Source organism: Microtus oregoni, unplaced genomic scaffold (genome assembly GCF_018167655.1).
Source record: "Microtus oregoni isolate MIOR12 unplaced genomic scaffold, Mior012 000016F_ref0000370, whole genome shotgun sequence".
Classification (NCBI taxonomy): Eukaryota; Metazoa; Chordata; class Mammalia; order Rodentia; family Cricetidae; genus Microtus; species Microtus oregoni.
This window is the reverse complement of record NW_024543075.1, coordinates 19165701-19184352: the sequence shown is the minus strand read 5'-3', so window position 1 is coordinate 19184352 and position 18652 is coordinate 19165701. Positions and strand designations below refer to the sequence as shown.

The window sequence follows — 18652 nt, the reverse complement described above, 5'->3', positions numbered from 1 at the left end:
TTGTCTTGTATTACTCCTCTTTCCCCTCCCTATTAAATTGTTAGTTATACATTCTTTTATTCTTTTACTCATTACTAGAGATTGCAGTGTGCATTCTTGACTTATCAGCATCTACTTTAAATTAGCACGTTTACCACTTCTAATTCGGCGGAAAGACCTCTAGCTCTAAATGTTTGTTCCCTTCCCATTTTAAATGCTATCACTGTTTGTTTTAACTTCCATTAGACATTGTTATTATTATTTTTGTTGTTGTTATTTTATACAGTCAGTAGTAATTTTGAGGCGTCTATGCTATTGACCTTTCCACACCCCTCACTCCTGGCTGTTTCCAGATCACTCCCACTCTCCGACTGTCATTCCCTCGAGTCCATCACAAGCCATGCTTGGCTTCTAGCTTGTGGTAGCTCTTCTCAGCGACATGGAGAGGAGGAGGCCTCTCAGGTGTGTTCACCTTCTGTCTGCCTGCACCTGGCCCTGTACTATTTATTTCACAGTCCCTTCCCTCCCCATAGGGACATGCCTTCAAATAGATTCCTTTTTACAAAGCAACTTCTGCACTATTCAGATCAAGTTTTTTAGTGTTGCTTCGATGAAAGAGTGTTGAATTAGTCTGCCATTCTAGAGTGGTAACCCATTGCCCGCACTCTCTAAAACTTTGTTTCCCCTCTTATCCCCGTTTCTTTGGCCAAGCCTATACCTCTGACCTTATGTCAGTTAAACATGCATTTAACATGCAGCACCGTCCTCTTTACTCAGAGTCACACCCCTGACTCTCCCCACAGAGGCCTCGCGTCTTCTAGAAGGGGAGTGAAAATTTGTCTCTGGTGCAGAAAGTTTGCTGTCTCTCTCAGAGATACTTTTCCCAGAGAAGCCACCAGCTGCAGCAATACAGTAACAGCATCAGTGTTACTAAGCGATCAGTGCGAGCTGAGTTAGAGGATGCAGACAGCCCTGTAGTTAGGGCTCCTGTCCAGACACCTGTGGCACAAGTACTGCGTGCCAAAGTCCAGAGTCTTGTAACATTCCAGTCAGTCCTCATCAACAGCGAGGGATAAAAACGGGTAGTGGCTGGGTATGCTGGTGCACACCTGCAATCCCGGTACCTGAGAGGTAGAAACCTTCAAGGTCAGATCCAGATACACAGTGAGCTTGAGACTAGCCTGGGCTAAGTAATAGTCTGTCTGTAAAAGAAGAAAAAAAACCAGACAGCCTAAGTACCAAAGGAAATGAATTGATGGCTCACTTAGACGTGAAAAGTCCACGCCTTAGAATGGTTGAACCCAGCCACCAGCTTACTGACTCAGTGGATCTAAACAGCTAAGTATTTGTTCCCAAGAGTTCTCAGGTGCCTCTGAGATTGTTGGTTAGGAAACTCACTGTGGGAACCACTTCTCACACAGGTGGCCAGAGATGGCCCAGGGACTCCAGGCTCCCTTTTTCTCTGCTCTGCAAGCCGATGGGTGGAGGGGTGTGGAATGCTCTTTTCCTAATAATCACACTGTGAGTTCAAAAGCCCCACGTTTCCTGGCCCAGGCTGTGGCCTGTGTGGATAGGGAGAAATGTATCAGGTCTATTCAGTTTGAGAAGATAGCAGAAGGTGTGTTCTCTGAATGACACCATGGGCACTGTGAAGGTCCCTGTGTGTGGAGCAACTGCATGTTCCTTCCCTATCAGAGCCAGCCACACAGGCCATTGTATGGAAGCAGCTGTGGCTCTGGCATTGTGCTGACAGGGACAACTTGAGGGAAGTAGGATTGAATTTGGTTCACTGTTTCAGGTTTATTCCCTGGTCGCTCAAATTGTGTTTCCTGGTCTGTTCTAAGGCAGACCATCACAGAGGCCAGAGTGTGCCAGGGAACAACTTCATGACAGGAAACAGAGGAAAAAGGAATACAGGAAGAGGCCAGTGCAAAGTCTAGGCCCTGGAGATGTGTCTCTAGGGATCTACCCTATTCAGCTAGGTCCTACCCCCTATTTTTAACCAGCTCCCAATAATGCCATCATATTTCCATTAAGAGTGTTAGAACTCTAAAGGTCTAGACGTGTTGAGAAACACCTCACTGACTAACAGAGGTGTGTTTCACTAGTCTCCTAGGCAGTTCTTTGGCTAATCAAGTTGACAATTAATAATAATTATCACATGCTAACCCAAGAAAGTGCATGTTACTGGCTCTATCTGATCAACTGCAAATGACCAGCTGCCTCTGCTATTTTGATTCTTAGAGCAGTGTATCAGTGAGGGCTTGCCAGAGCAGCAGTTCTCAACCTGTGGGTCACAATGTCTTTGGGGGTCAAATGACCCTTGCACAAGGGTTGCATATCAGCTAACTTGCATAAATCCAATATTTACATTACAGTTCTAGAAACTGGAAGTCAGGACCCAGGTGAAGGAAGTAGGTCTCTGGGGACATGCCCAGACAGGAACTTTGCCATGGCCCTTTCCTCCCTCTGTGCTCCTCACTTGCCATGAAGTAGACAGCCTCCTCCTCCCTATCCTCTGTCTTGGTGCTCTGCCTTCTGTGGACCTGGAATCAGCAGGGCCAAGGGCAGTGGGCTAACACGCTGAGGTCTTTTTATAAGGTATCCATTTGGTCATAATAGTGAGGGAGCTGACCAGTACAGCATCTCTCTGAAGCTTTTTAAAAGAAATAGTGGAAATCCCACAGCATATGACCCATGCAGGCTTCACTGTGGGCTGCTGGTTTATGAGCAACAGTGGATGCTTACTCATCTCACATTTCATCATTGCCGCTGCGGGGGGTCCTGGGTGACCCTCTAAGACTCTGGAATATAGTCGGTCAGAGGAAGTTTTGCTGGGGTTCTGATTAGAGCCTGTTGAGGCACAGTTGGTAGAGAGGTGGCTTACCTTCTGGTAGATTCTTTGTGATGTGTTGAATTCATGGCTAATCTTCTGGATAACACACCTTTTGTTTTTAACTAAGAGAGGAAAGCCAAGTACCAGGGAAACCAAAGGGAGTGGGGTTACTGGAAGAAGGATGGTTCTCCATCCAAAAAGAGCAGTTTGGGATAAATTAAAATGTGCAATTTGGCTTTTGCTAGTGGCTCAGATTTACGGAGTGAATAAATCTACTATTCCCTGGATCCAATATGAGAATAAATTCACTATCGTGTGGCATTCAGGCCAGTGTTGGTACAAGTGAGAGATGAGGGCATCAAAAAGAGTTAAAAGGTGGTTGCAGTGGGAGGAAGCCCACGGAAAGGTGGTGTCCGTCATCAGTGTGACTCAGAGGACGCTGTATTCTGGAAGGCAGCAGCAGAACAGCACTGCTGGTGGGACTGCAGAGCCAACCTCTTCCTAGAAGATGGTGACAATGATGTCATCTTCTTAGCATAATATTGCTAGAAGAGCACAAACAGCCCCCTTGATCGAGCTGTGAAAGAGCGTGCCGAAGCTGGCACTCAGACAAAACTGGCCCCTTTACCAGAAGAGTCGAGCACTGTGCTGGGTGGGCGAGGCCACTGTGCCCCTTGTCCTGGAGGCCATGCTGTGGTCTTCCTAGCTATCACTGGACCACTATTCCAGTGCAGCCCCAGACCTCTGAGCTCATGTCTACAGGCTGGCAGTCAAAAACCAAGGGTCACCATGTAACTCTTTGGGCACTAATTTTTGAGTGTTGTAGGCAGCGAAGACGGGAATGTAGTTAAGGACCGTGAGAGTTTTGGAGTCTGCTGTCCTGGCCAGCCTCCTGTCAACGGGATGGTTTCTGATGCTCACTGGGCTCTGTCCATGGTCCTAGCTGCTTGTGCGCAAACCACTGGGAGAGGCTGCAGCAGGTGTGGGCTTTTCAGCTGCGCTTTACTGGTTAGAGATTGAATGCCTTTCACAAACACTGAGATTTACAGGGATAGGGACTGAGTTTCCCCATCCATTCATTTGACAGAAGTTAGAGTGCTAGATGCAGACATGCAGCAGTAAACAAGACGGGGATGACCTCAAAGAGTAGCTGAGATCCATGAGGTCCCTCAAGAACCCAGCTGCAAACTCCCCAGCCTTCTACCAACCATTTTCAACCTTGCTGCCCATTGCAGCCTCCTGATCATTCTTCAGCATGCCAAGCTCTCCCTCCCTTAGGGCCCTAGCACCTGCCTCTCCCGGGTCTGCAGATGCTTCCTTGTGTTGACAGTCATGGCTTTGTTGCCTCCAGCCTCCCCTTAGTTGTCCTCTTCCTAGACTTCATCTTGAGTGGATATGTCCACTGCCATCCTGTCTAGCCTTTCCTCTGCCTACTCCATGTCTGTCCCAGCTCTAGGTCTGTAAGGTCAGTGAAGGCTGGGGATGACTGTCACACTGACTGCCATTGTCTTGCACCCAGAGCAATGTCCACCTCAACTCGGGAAGCCTACAGTATGCTATGAGTCAGGAGCCTGCCGTTCTGTACCTCTCACCAGGCTGCATCTGCCACCCTGGAATGAGAGTGAGTTTGTGGGTTCGGATCTCCAGCAGAGAAGTCCAACACCACTGCCTTCAGCTTCCTCCTTCCTTGTCTCCTGCCTCATGACTATTTTAGGTACACAGTCTTTTTGCATCAAGTGTGGTCCTCACCACCCTTTTACCCACCTGGACTCTCATGATGTTGAGGATTCCACATTCCAGCCATTTTTTTAAAACAAAAGATAAAAAAGGATTTATTTCCATGAGGAGCACAGTCCCATGTGGGGAACGCTGGCTGGCATTCAGAAGCACACCTATCCCAGGCATATGACCTTGTCAGGCAGCCTCACTGCCCCAGTGCCTGCCTCAGTCTCCAGACATTTGCAGTTACTCTGATTTTGGCTGCTGAGAGGGGCATTCTCCACCTCGGCTTGGATTCCAGAAGAGCCAGCATCTCTCTCCAGCTAGTACCTAGTTGTGGTTATCCAGAGTCTTCTTTCTATGACAAATACCTAAAGGAACAGTTGAGAAGCAGAGAGGCTTTTTGTCCATAGCTTCAAAGGTTTCCATTCCTGGTCATTTGGCTTCATTGCATGGCTCCCTTTTAAGGTGGGACCTCATGGCTGAAAGGGTGTAGTGGAGCAGAGCTGCTGACCTCATGGTGACTAGGAACCAGGCACAGTGGCGTATTCATGTAATCCTCTGGGAGGCCTCTAGTGAGACCTTGTCTCAGCAAACAAACAAATCAAGGTAGGGCTCAAAAGTAAGGTATGCCTTTCAAAGGCTCTTCCTAGTGACCTGCTTCTCTACCTTCCTCAATGGCACTTCCCAAGAGTCTATTCACATTTTTCACAGATGCCTGGGAAGATGGCTCAGCAGGTAAAGAGGCCTGCTAAGTATGACAGCCTGAATTCAATCTCCAGAACCCATATGGTGGAAGGAGAGAACAAGTTGTCCTCTGATCTCTACAGTGCACCTGCACGCGCACACACACACACACACACACACACACACACACACACACACACGCAAGCACGCACGCACGCCCACACACATGTAAATCATTCAATCAATATGTAAATAAGCATAGTAAAGAAAATGTAAAACGGAATTTGTTAGAATATGTTACTGTATTAATGGTCTGACCTCTGGGAATGCCCTCACAAACATCAGAGGTGTGCTCCACCCTTCTGAGAGCTTCTCAATGCAGTCCCATCCACAGACAAGGTCAATAGCACACTGGCTACCCTGGAAACCAGCCGGGGTGGGGGGCTGCACATTTGGGGACCTGGGGTCGCAGGGCTACTGAGGAAGGCAGATGTCACTGTGCTCACCATGCAGTAACTGAGCATTATATAGCTGATCTAGGGTGTGATGCATAATGGTCACCTTGGGGCAGTAAGACTGTCCATCTCCTCAGACATCACCATTTCTGTGGCAGGAACCTTCAAGCTCTCCTCACGCTCTGTGGAAATGTCTGGTCAACTGCTGTGGACTAAATCCCCCTACTGTGCCATGAAGCATTAGAGCCAATCCCTGTGTCTTACTGTACCTCCTCCTCATTACCCAGGCTCTTCATACCTTCTCTGTATTCTCTTGTCCTCTGCCAACCTCTGGGGACCTTTTTACTCAGTTCTATGTTGCTATGTCGTTTAGTCTCTGCCAATGGATGAGAACATGTGGTATTTCTTACAGTGCCTGGCTTATGTCACTTAACATAGCATCCTCCAGTTTCATCCATGGTCCTGCAAATGATAGGAACCCAACCTCTTTACCTCTTTACTGCAGAATAATACTCCATTGTATGCATATGTTATATAAAAAAGATTAATCTGTCAGAAACACCTCTGACAGATTAATTAAGTAAAGTTGACTTAACTTTCTCCAGTTGTACTGCAATAAACATGGATTCTCAGGTAATTAGTATTCTCTCTCTCCCTCTCCCTCCCTCCCTTCCTCCTTCCCTTCCTCTTTCCCTCCTTCCTCCCACCCAAAACCATTCTAACTGAGGTCCATAGCACACAGCAGTTTTGATTTGCATTTGCTTAGTGTTTTAAGTATGGTTATCATATACTTGTTAGCCCTTTGACTATTCTTTTTTAAAGTAGGTTTTGAATGTTCTTTTTTAATATAAAGTTTTAATATAAATAATATAAAATAAAGGTTTAATATAAATTACTTTTAATTCTGTATAAGTATGTATACATGAGTTCAGGTGCCTACAAAGGCTCTGGCCTGGACCTAAAGTTACAATTGGCTGTGAGTCACCTGATTTAGTTGCTGGGAATTGAATTAAGTCTTCTGGATGAGCAGTACATGGTTTTAATCACTGAGCCATTTCTCAAACCCTGTCAATTCTTTTTGTAAAATTGTATTGATTTTTATTGAGCTCTACATTTTTTTTTTGCTCCCCTCTCTGCCTCTTCCCTCCCCTTCAAGCCTCTCCCAAGGTCCCCATGCTCCCAATTTACTCAGGAGATCTTGTCTTTTTCTACTTCCCATGTAGATTATTAGATCTATGTATGTCTCTCTTACGGTCCTCATTGTTGTCTATGTTCTCTGGGATTGTGGTTTGTAGGCTGGTTTTCTTTGCTTTATGTTTAAAAACAACTTATGAGTGAGTACATGTGATAATTGTCTTTCTGGGTCTGGGTTACCCACTCAAAATGATGTTTTCTAGCTCCGTCCATTTGCCTGCAAAATTCAAACTGTCGTTATTTTTTTCTGCTGTGTAGTACTCCATTGTGTAAATGTACCACATTTTCCTTATCGGTCGAGGGGCATTTAGGTTGTTTCCAGGTTCTGTCTATGACAAACAATGCTGCAATGAACATAGTTGAGCACATGTCCTCGTGGTACGATTGAGCATCCTTTGTATATATACCCCAAAGTGGTATTACTGGGTCTTGAGGTAGGTTGTTTCCTAATTTTCTGAGAAATCGCCACACTGACATTCAAAGGGGCTGTACAAGTTTGTACTCCCACCAGCAATACAGAAGTGTTCCCTTTTCTCCACAACCTCTCCAGCATAAGTTGTCATCAGTGTTTTTGATCTTGGCCATTCTTACAGGTGTAAGATGGAATCTCAGAGTTGTTTTGATTTGCGTTTCTCTGATAACTAAGGATGTTGAACATTTTCTTAAGTGTCTTTCAGCCATTTTAGATTCCTCTGTTGAGAGTTCTCTGTTTCTGTACTCCATTTTTTTTATTAGATTATTTGTTCTTTTGATGACCAATTTCTTGAGTTCTTTGTATATTTTGGAGATCAGATCTCTGCCTGATGTGGGGTTGGTGAAGATATTTTCCCATTCTATAGGTTGTCGTTTTGTCTTGTTGAACCTGCCAGTTCTTTTGAGAAGCATTTATTCAGGTCTTCTTCCATTTGTTTCCCACATCAGCCGTCTAAGCTGTGTACCTTCATACCTAGTTTATGTACTTTTGTTTGTTTGTTTGTTTTTGTTTTTTTATTTTCTGAGGCAGGGTTTCTCTGTAGCTTTGGAGCCTGTCCTGGAATTGCTCTTGTAGACTAGGCTGACATCGAACTCACAGAGATCCACCTGCCTCTGCCTCCCGAGTGCTGGGATTAAAGGTGTGCACCACCACCTCCCAGCTCAAAGTTTATGTCCATTTTTTTTAAAAAAAGATTTGTTTTTATTTATATGTGTCTGCCACTGTTTGTCTGTCTGTCTGTGCATATGTTACTGTGACCATGGAGGCCAGAAGAGGGTGTCAGTTCTATTGGAGCTTGATGGTTACAAGGTGCCTACTGTGGGTGCTGGGAACTGAACTCAGGTCCTCTGGAAGAGCAGCAGTCACTCTTAGCCACTGAGCCACCTCTCCAGTCCCAAGTCCAATTTTAATCACTTTAATTAGCATTTTACTTATTTTTGTATGTGTGTGTATATGTATGTGGGTGCATGATTTTGTATGTGTGCACATTGCACATGTGTACACATGCTTGTGGAAGCCAGGGTACAGCATTGGTTGTCATATTATTCCTCAATGCGCTGTCTTTAGTCAGGGTCTCTCGTTGGCCTGTGACTTTCCAAGTATGGTAGGCTGGCTAGCCAGCAAGCCTAGGCATCCTCAAGTGTCCACCTCCCCAGCACTGGGTTTGCAATCTGGTACCACCTATCATTTTTCATATGAACTCCAGGAATGGGACTTGGGTCCATGTGCTTTTACACGACAAGCACTTAACTGATGGAGCCATGGATTTAAAGGATTTTTTGTTTGGTTATTTTGTTGTTGTTTTGTTTTTGCTATGGTTTGTTTGTTTTGGTGATGGGAATGATAATGACTCAGAAGATTGCTTTGGTCAGTATGGACATTTTACCAACATGAGTTCTTCCAGCCATGAGAATCCTGTGCTGTTCTCATTTAGATGCAGTGTCCTGACAAGAGCATGGCAGGAGAGTTGAGGGCCCAGGTAGGAGCTAATCAGCTCCTGTCAGTGTTTGCAAAGGGCAGGGAGTAGAAGGGTACTTTTTTCTTAGCAAACTTGTTACCAGGACACACAGACACAGCTGCCCTGGTGTTCAAGAGTGGCTGCTTTCTCTCCTCTTTGCCAGTCATCAGAACAGTGACTGGCACAGCCTTTGTTATCTAGAGGTTACTTAAGTGTGTAGAGGGTGTGGGGGTTATGTACAAACACTATACCTTTTATGTAAGAGACCTGAGCCTCCTAGAATCACAGAAGTACCTGTGGTCTTCTGGAATCAATCCCCTATGGATAAGGGAGCCTGAGGGATAACTCTGTCTTTGTTTATTCCTTAAACTATTAGTAATAAGTTATAGATAACTTTCCCCTTTTCACTCAACACTGTAGCACGGATTTCCCAAGCACAAGTATGTCAGTTGTATAATACTACTGTCCATTCATGAACTTTGGAGTGTTTAGTATTAGTGTAAAACTGTTATCTAAGCCACAGGCTATATTCAGATTTCTTTCCTTGCCACAATTACAGCCCCCCTCTTTCTGTATGTCTTTGTACATGTGTGTATGCCCTTGCAGGTGATGTGGCAGCCAGAGGTTAACACTGCATGTCTTCCTCCATGGCATCTCCATCTTAGATTTTGAAGCAGGGTCTCTCTCTGAACCTGGAACTTAACATTTCAGCTGGACTGGCAAGATATCAAGCCTATTAGAATCCTTGTTTCCATCCCTATAATTGGGGTATAGCTGTACATGACTTTGCCCAGCTTTTACATGGCTATGATCTGTACTCAGGTGTTCAGGTTTGTGTGTGTGTGTGTGTGTGTGTGTGTGTGTGTGTGTGTGTGGTGTGGTGTGTTTCATTGGCTCTAGTCCTGAGTTGTGCATTGCAGCTACTTACTGTGCCTGCCTGGGTACTTTTAATCTGGAACAGGTCTCCAGGCTTTCATCATCCCTGCCCTCAAGACCTTGACATTTTAAAGGGGCTGGCCAGTTCTTTTACAGGGTGTCTCTCATAGGATCTATTGAATTTCGAGCTGTTTTCTGAGAACACAAGCTGAAGAACATCTGTGTTTTCTTTCTGCAGGACCTGGCAGCCGGAAAGACAGACCCTTGTCAGCAACTCGCAAAGCATCTGCGTCCGAGGACCGAGAGGAGGATGCCTCGGCCGTGCTGAAAGCCATCCAGGTGGAAAATGCAGCTCTGCAACAGGTATTCCTCAGCCAAGAGCCCGAGCTACCCGCCAGTCCGCAGCAGGTACTAACACCTGTGGGTGGAGGGTGCAGGAGGGATGGGGGCTCCCAAGGACAGACGAGATGTGAGCAGCAGCTCTCTCTGGCCACAGACTCTGCACTCCACCTGTTTATGGACAGCTGTTCTCCATCTGTCCAGGGTCCCACTTCAGCCCCCACCTTGCAGCTGCTGTATTATTTCTGTCAGCCAAGCACTAACCTGTGGATCAGTGGTCTTTTACCTACAAATCTGGGATGGCTTAGGCCTATGCTACAAGATGCCAGGCCAGTGTGTGGCTGAATAGGCAGCAAGCTGTGGCTCTCCTGAAGCTGTCCCAGAACATAAGTTACAGGGTCCCTGTTGTTTCCCTGGCCTACTTTCCTCACTCATGTCACCGCCCAGACCTCCAGTAGAGCAGGGGCCTTGGGAAGCTGAGGCCGAAGGTGCTCCTCAGCATATTGCACAGTCTCTGGTTCTGCTGCTGAGGCTCATGGTAACCCAACAATAGGCAGGTCCCTGCCTGGATTATAGATGTGGCCAACTGGGGTCACATCTTTGCAAGGTCAGCTCAGCTGCCAGCTCACATTCTTGTCTGTGCTGCTCTGTCTGGAGGTGGTTCTTCTGGTTGTTGAGCAGAACCTGGGGTGAATCTTCCCAGAGGTTTCTTTTTGTCCAGTCTGTTGGAGAAATGTGGACAGGGGTCCTGCTTCTCTGCCCTCCTTGTATGGGAGCAATACACAGTAATGGCTTCATCCCTACTTATGTCGTCTGATGCTGTCTTTGCAGGATAACGAGGAATCACCAACAAAATCCTGGCACAGTCTGCTGAAGGCTACGGAGGACAGCCCAGAGGTCAGTGTAGAGTTGATCTCAACCAAGCTGGGCATGCGTATAACACCCCACCCCCACCTCACAAACACTGCCATGATGGTCCCCAGTCATTTCCCTTCCAAAGCCCTAGGAGTTCCTCTCTGCAACCTGAATGCTGGCCTTCTACCCATTTCACAGCTGTGCAAGTTCAGGCTTGAGTAGCTTGGCCAAATTTGCAAATTGAAGCCGGAGTCCAGCCAGGCCTGCGACTAGCTTCCTCCTTCCATTTCTGTTTCTCAATGGGATAACACCAGAATAGGCCTTAGTATGGAGAATAAAGTTCTGTCTATCTGTCCAGGCCAGTCAGGCATCTCGTAAAGCACCCAGGAAATGTCTTCATCAAGTTCAGGTGCTCCCAGTGTTCTGAATACAGAGATGGCCCAGACAGTATACCCATGGTGGCAGGGAGCTTATAGGTCCATCAATGGAGCCAATAGACATACGGGGACAGAGTGCCTGGGAGTGAGCCATGCTTGCCCTGACAGAGGTCTCTGGTCACTGCCTGGAAGGTGAGCTGGGAACAGCTGGAGGTGACCATTAGCTGGCTACATTAAGAACCAGAAAGAAGCCCAGTGTCGTGTGGTGGCAGCACCCCAGAGTCCCCAAATGAGTTTCTTTACTAATTGCCTTTGTCCTACTATGTAGCAGTCATCTTGGGTAGTATCCCGTCAGTATTTTCTGACTGCCCTGTGTCCAGGGTTCTGGGGTAGCCTGATCCCCTGGCTCCCACAAACTTCTAGCCGTGACAGTCACCTGAGACAGACATCACATCACATTCCACTTTAGGTGGTGGAGAGAGAAGGGAACAGACAAGCACACGTGCGTCTGTGTGGGCTCCAGTCTCTTAGGAGGAAACTGAACCCAGGTGATTTGAGCGATGACTGTCTAGGTGACAGAAGTGTTCAGTCACTCATCGAAGGGTTATTACTCCCTGGTCAGAATGATCTGGGAATACATAAGGGAGTCTAAGCTGACCCTCCCCAGTCTGGCACTGGCACCTTTGTGCCCCATATTTACCAGGTGGGACCAGGGACCTGGAAAGCCCATGCCTTTGACCACTGTCCTCTTCTGTGTCAGGCTGCAGGGTTCCACTGAATATCTGTCTAATCAGCTTTTCTGCCCTCAGCTGCTTGCTGTCACCCCAGTGACCACCAATCCTGAGCTGTGCAGGGCAGCAGGGGGAGCCAACGCCAGCAGCCAAGCCATGGACAGAACGGGCCCTTTGGGAAGCAGGTACTCTCCAAAATAGATGCAGAGCCCAATGCAGAAGGCCCACAGCAGTGTCGCCAGGATGGTCTCATTAACCTTGGTTTTTTTTTTTTTTAGAAAAGATTTATTTATTTATTATGTATACCGTGTTCTGCCTGCATGTATTTCTGTAGGCCAGAAGAGGGCACCAGATCTCATGACAGATGGTTGTGAGGCACCATATGGTTGCTGGAGATTGAACTCAGGACCTCTGGAAGTGCTCTTAACCACTGAGCTATCTCTCCAGCCCCCAACCCTGGCTTTGTTGTTGTTGTTGTTGTTGTTTTTGTTGCTGTAGGCATTTTTGCTTAGCTTTGACTACAATACCTAGCAGAAACAACCAAGAGTTTAATTGGTGCACTCAGAAGTATCAGTCTATCAGTGAGGTGGTTGTGGCAGGGAAGAGAAGTTCCTGTAATAATAGCCAAGAAGCAGAGACAACCAGGCAAGATAACAACCCAAGGATATTCCCCCAGTGAACCTGCCTCTCACTTTTTACCACCTACCAATAATATCATCATATCAGAAATTCCGCAGTGGATAAAACCTTCTATTGGGTCAGAGCCCTTGGGATCTCATCCTGTCTATACATGCCTGAGACCGAAGCCTTGAGTTTGCCTCTCTGTTTCTCAGCTATTCCCAATCCTGTCCAGTAATGATGAAGACCTGCTGTCCCGTATTCCAGGACATTTGACTAGGGACTTTAGAGTTTCATCTTCCCCTCGTTCTCCAGCTCCAGAGCATAGTACTGATATGCTTTCTTTCATGTGAGTGCTTTTGGCTTGTTGATTTTGTTCTGCACCTGAACTGGCTTAATCTGCCTCCGGGTTTCACTGGTGGACTCTACACAGCTTGGGAGAGAGCCTGCCCCCAAACTGACTTGTCACAAAGGTACCTCAAAGCATCAACCTTGGAGACTCCTTTTCTTTGTCAAAGTATGTTTGGTGCAGCATTCTGTCCCTTAGCATGTAGCATACGTCCTGGAAATGGCAAGTGTTATTAGCACAATAGACTCACCTCTGATCTTCAGGGAGAATTGGTTCCCAAAGAAACAGACCAGCTGTAGCCTGCAGTGTCACACCGTCTTGGTGCACAGACATACTCCCAGGGCCATTACGCAGGAGCATGCACGTTGCAGACTGTATAAAGTGTCTGGATCAGGAGCAGGAAGGGACCGCAGTGAAGCCTGAATGTTGATCACCAAGTGCCATGACCTGAGGTGGCATCAAGCCAAGAAGTGGACAAGGGTATGGAAACTCTTGCACAGAGTGGGAGGAGCTAGGCAAGCCACGTGCCCTGCAAGTCTTAGTCCCCCCCCCCCCCCCCCCGGGAGCTCCTGCTCATGCTGTGCTGAAAGACTGAACGGCTCAAGGCGCAACTATTCATTCTTGCATGTTTGCAAACCCCAGATGGAAATCGCTCCACTTCACCACGGCCATAAATCAGACTCTCTCAGTTTCCACCGCAGGACTGCCTTGCTGACAGCTCTGCAGCAGGCAGCACTAGCCCAAGGCTGCCTTCTTCATCCCTGGACTCCTGTGTGCTTTAGGGCTCTGCACATGTGGGGTGCACACCATCTACAGCAAAGGGAATGGGTGGGTTTCTAAGCCTGGGGTTAGCAATTTTGGTAAAGGGCCTTCTGGGAAATCTTACAGGCTTGGCAACTGGGGGTTTTGTTATTTGTTGTTAGTTTTCACAATGCTTAAAACATAAAAGCCACTCTTAGCTGCCAGGTTATACAAAACAGGCCCTGGGCTTGGTGGCCCTTTTTAAGACTGACTCCTTGGCCTGTCTGTGAACAAGTTCTTAGTCAGCTGGTGAGGTCAGCTGGCTTCTCTACCTGGGCTCTGACTTCATTACTAATTGCCCAGCTGTTTACAAAAGGAGAGGAAACCCATTTATGCCCTTGAGCTCTGTGTAGGGTGCAGCCAAGCTTCTCAAGTGGGTGCTGAAGGTTCTGTGTTCCTTTCATGGGTGTCCTCTTGTGTGTGTTCTTTGTTATTGCCCCTTTGCTGAAACAAAATCCCATTTCAGACAACAACAGAAGCTTCTGGGAGTCCTGCAGACCACGGAAAATGACACTACCCATCTCAGCCGGGTGGCTGTGCCAACAGAGAAGCCCGTACTAGATCCAGAGGTGAGAGCCAATACTCATGGAGATGGTCTATTATACCAATGTTGCCCTGACAGCTGAAGGGAAGGCCTCTTGGAGCAGTTTGTTCTGGTTGTTGGGGATGGCTCTGATGATGGTCAGCTCAGCATCTTTCTGCTGAGTCATACACATGACGGAGCAGAGGCAAAGGAAGAAATGTGTAGGCCAGAAGTTCCTGGAAAGAAAACCTAAATAGCCCTTAAACCCACAGGAAAATAGCCAGGGTTGCCCACAGTCAAGAACTGAAATTTAAGCTTGGTGGGTGTGGTGACAGTGTCTGTAATTGGTAGGCTGAGGCAGGAGGATTTTGAGTTGGAGGCCAACCTGGACTATATAACAGACAAACACAAGGAGAGAAAATGCAAACCATAAATTGTTAGGGCTGGAGACACCTCTCTGAAGGTGACAGCACTTGTTGCTAAGCCTGGTGACCCAAGTTTGATGCCAGAACCTACATGAGAGAAGAGACCTGACCCCTGAAAGTCGAGCTGTTCTCTGACCTGCATCTGACTCACGTGTGCAACACACACACACACATACATAATACAGTAAATAAGTAAGCATAATTATATAAGTTAGCTGAAGAGACTGGTAGTAACCTTCCAGGGCTGTGAGAAGGATAGCGCGTTGTTCTGTGGAGCTGGTCATCCATGCTCCAAAAGCACCAAGGGCGGTGAAGATGTGACACGGGATAGGAGGAACCCATAAATACCAGTTTCAAAGTCCATCTTTGAGAAAAACCAAAGCTCCTGCCCTACCCCCATGCCCAGCATGGAACATCTGGGAGACAGAAATTCCAGGACAATGTGACTTACACAGTGAAGAGAAACAAATTACAGACCCTTTGCATTGAAAACACCAAGGATGGCCTGGTGGCTACTGTATCCTGCGCTAGCTAAGTCTCTCCATTTGGTCTCCATGGAGTCAGTGCTCCATCCCAGTGCTGGCCCCACCTCTGCTCTTTCCTGGGGTCCCTAACAGTTGCAGAAGCTTCTCACACTGTCTGTGAGCATGCCTGCACTAGCCTGAGCTTAGTCAACAAAGCCCTCCTTCCTGGTGGCTCAGGGCACAGTACACACTGAGTGCTTGAGAAGGGCCAGTCTACTGTACCATAACCTTATGACAGAGGAAGAATAAGTAGTAGGTGGCTAAGCTAGAGGACACCAAGTGGTCTCAGTGAGAGGGGCAGTGAGCACCAGGGACCAGTCCTTTCCAGTCAGTACTCTCTCAGCTGGGATACTGACACATGGTGACACTTCTCAGTTCATACTGTGGCCTCTGTGTTCATATCTCCATTCGGGAATCATGTATTTAAGATTGCATTGGGCAGGAGGTCCCCAGTCCTTTGAAGACAGTTTTTCTCTTATCCAACTTCCTCCCTCCCACCAACAAACTTCCCTGGTCCCCGCATGCATTGGGCTCAGAAGCCTGCCAACCTCAGAGTCAGGCAGGCCACTCCTACGAACCTGGGACTCAGGCCCAGGGCAGCGAAGGACCTGGCCAGGGCCAACATTTTAGAGAAGGACAAGGGGACTCTGCATTCTTACAGTTCAGCTAATCCAACCTGGTGCTGCGCTCCTGCCAGGAGCTCCGAGCTGACCTGTCCTCACACTGCCACCCCCATCTCCATCCCCATTCTCATCTGTTGCAATCAGCCTGTCCAAACCCATGCTGGGAGCACTCACACGTCTCACTGGCTATTAATTAAAAAAATAAGTGGGGAACAGTTGCTGTTCATTTCCTCGGCTCCTGCTCACAGAACCATTGCAGATACTGATACTAATTAAGAGAGGGCACGTGCACACAGGGAAACGCGCCATTTCGTGAGTGCCTGATCCATGGTGACCAGCGCTGCAGTTGGGCCCTAAGGCTGTTTATTGATGGCATTCACACACACTCCCAGACCAGACAGTCTTCCCAGGAAGGAGGGAGGCTTGCAAATCAGTGAAGGAGAACTAGGGAACCGAGCTATTTCACCCTGATCACACATGGGTGTGGTGGGAGGGGGTGAAGATGTGTATTTGTGTGGGGGGGGAGTCTTGCTTAACCTCTATGATTAGGGCCTTCCCATAGATGGTGGCATCCTGCTTTCCCTGCCAGGCTGGGAATGTCAAATGACTGGCCAAGACGAAGATTTTGGTCCATGCTGTCAGGTTACACTCAGTGCATACTCTGGCAGTCTAAACAACAGACTGGTCTTTTTCATAGCTGCAAAGACGGCAGTCCAAGGTCAAGGTGCAGCTGGTGGATTTCTCCTTGCCGTGCAAGTGCTAGCTTCCACACTGGGCTCACAGGCCAGGTCTTTTGCCCTGTGTGTGCCTGGTGTTAATCCCTGTGGCTCCAGATTTCCTCCTTTTCTAAGGCCTCCAGGCAGATGAGAAGGTGGCCCTCCCCAGTGGCCTCATTTGATTTAATCACCTCTTAAAGGCTCTGACTGCAAACAGTCACATCCTGGAATGATGGGTTTAGGGGACTCAAGCACAGCCCAGGCCACCTGCTGTCTTCAGATGTTGCAGCGTGCTCCTGGGCCATGAACACTGCCGCGGGGCGAGAAGGGTGTGTTCAGGCAGAATCCAGGCTTTTACAATGGCTTTCACCTGAAGGTCTTCAGTGTGCTATTTAGTAGGTACTGGAGGTACAGTTGCTGTATAGATCTATATCTATTTTTCAGTGCTAGAGCTAGAACTCGGGGTCTTATGCAGGCTGGGCAAGTGCTTTACCACTGAGCCACGCCCAACCAAATCACTATGTTTTAGTTATTACTTTAAAGTTTTTATGTTTTATTACTAATATTACTAGTGTGTGTGTGTATATGTGCACATGTGTGCCAGAGAGTGTGTGTAGGTTAGAAAATAACTTGTAGAGTCAGTTCTCCCTTTCCACCATGGGTTCTGAGGGTCAAATTCAGGGTGTCAAATTTGGCAGCAAGTACCTTTATCCACTGAGCCATCTTTCCAGTTCGCTCCATATGTTTTAGGTACATTACACACAGGAGCCCTTGCTCGCCTCGTAATCACTGCAATTGTCAGGCGCTATGATTAGCTGCACATGACCGAGGCACCATGGGGCCGAATGCTGTATGAAATCCCAGGAGCAGGGGGCAAAGGCGGGGCGGGGGGATGGGGGCTGGAACAATGGCAGCACTAAGTTCAGACTTACTGCCCTTTGGTATTTTTCTCTTCAGGAAAAGTGGAGAGCGAGGACAGATGAGATTGAAGATGCCATCTATGTGACCATGGAAATCCTGTCTAACTGGGGCAATGCATCATGGGTGGGTCTGACAGAAGTCCAGTTCTTTGACCTGAACGACATAAAGCTGTATGTCTCACCTCATGATGTGGACATCCGGAACGCAGTGCTGCCAGGCAAGCTGGGCTGCCTTGTCAACAGGGACCTAGTGGTAAGTGAAGGGGCCTGGGCTTGGTGTGTGTTCTCACCACAATGAGGATGCACTCTCAGGCTGGGGAAGCATGCTGTCATCAACCCTAGTCATTCTCTGCAGCCAAGTGGGAAGATGCCTGTGGGGATGGTACCCTCTGAGGACCCCAGCCTGTCCCTCCCTAAATGGTTCCTCTGTGTGACCACTAAACATGGACCACTAGGGGTCACTGAGGCCATTGCCGTCATTTTGTAGATGAAAAAAGTAAGGCTTGGAGATGGGCATACATATGGCCAAGGTCACACAGAGGAAAGTAGTGGGACCAAGTTCATGAGCTACAGCCTGACCCACACACTGTCCTCACACCACCTCAGGGTGCTGCTTCTTGAGGCCATGTGTTCACACCCAATAGGCACTAAATATTTTTTTAAATATAGCTAAATAGTTAATAGAGTTTAGTTTCACAAGCAATTATATTTTCCCTTGTTACCATCCTTTTGCTGGTTTTTATGTTTTTTTTTTTTTTTTTTGAGACAGGCTTTTACCACTCACCTTACCCCAGAGCCTAGAGTAACACAGTCCTCCTCCCTCTGGTTTCCTGGTTCTGGTGCTGTAGGTACATGCCTCCATGCTTTGCTTCCTCCCATCATGTTCAAGTTAGCTGCACTGAGCAGAAGAGCCAGCCACATGGTTTTCCTGTGCTGTGCCTGGCACCATTCTGATTGCCTTGGAAGAGCCTAGAGAACCAAGAGGAGAGCAAGGGACAGGCAGGAATCAGGTGCTCCTCTGTGTCTGCCACATCCCTGGATGATGTGCTCACTGTGCTGGCTGGTCATTTGTCAACATGAGCTTGGGTTATCTGAAAAGAGGAATAGAAGCTCAATTGAGAAAAATGCCTCCATCAGATTGGCAAGTCTATAGGCAATTCTGTGCAGCATCTTC

At 47.6% G+C, this 18652-nt stretch overlaps 1 protein-coding gene across 5 annotated transcripts in view; it reads left to right on the top strand.

Moving 5' to 3' along the window:
• Positions 1-18652, top strand: part of LOC121457976 (katanin interacting protein) — a 168820-nt gene that overhangs the window by 98866 nt on the left and 51302 nt on the right. For 4 of the 5 annotated variants that reach the window (XM_041667083.1, XM_041667085.1, XM_041667082.1 and 1 more), the window contains 5 exons: positions 9916-10085; positions 10848-10913; positions 12058-12164; positions 14214-14316; positions 17516-17731. In XM_041667083.1, the coding sequence (XP_041523017.1) occupies positions 9916-10085; positions 10848-10913; positions 12058-12164; positions 14214-14316; positions 17516-17731 (662 nt within the window). The remainder of the gene's footprint in view (positions 1-9915; positions 10086-10847; positions 10914-12057; positions 12165-14213; positions 14317-17515; positions 17732-18652) is intronic. The other variant, XM_041667084.1, reaches the window with a different exon arrangement.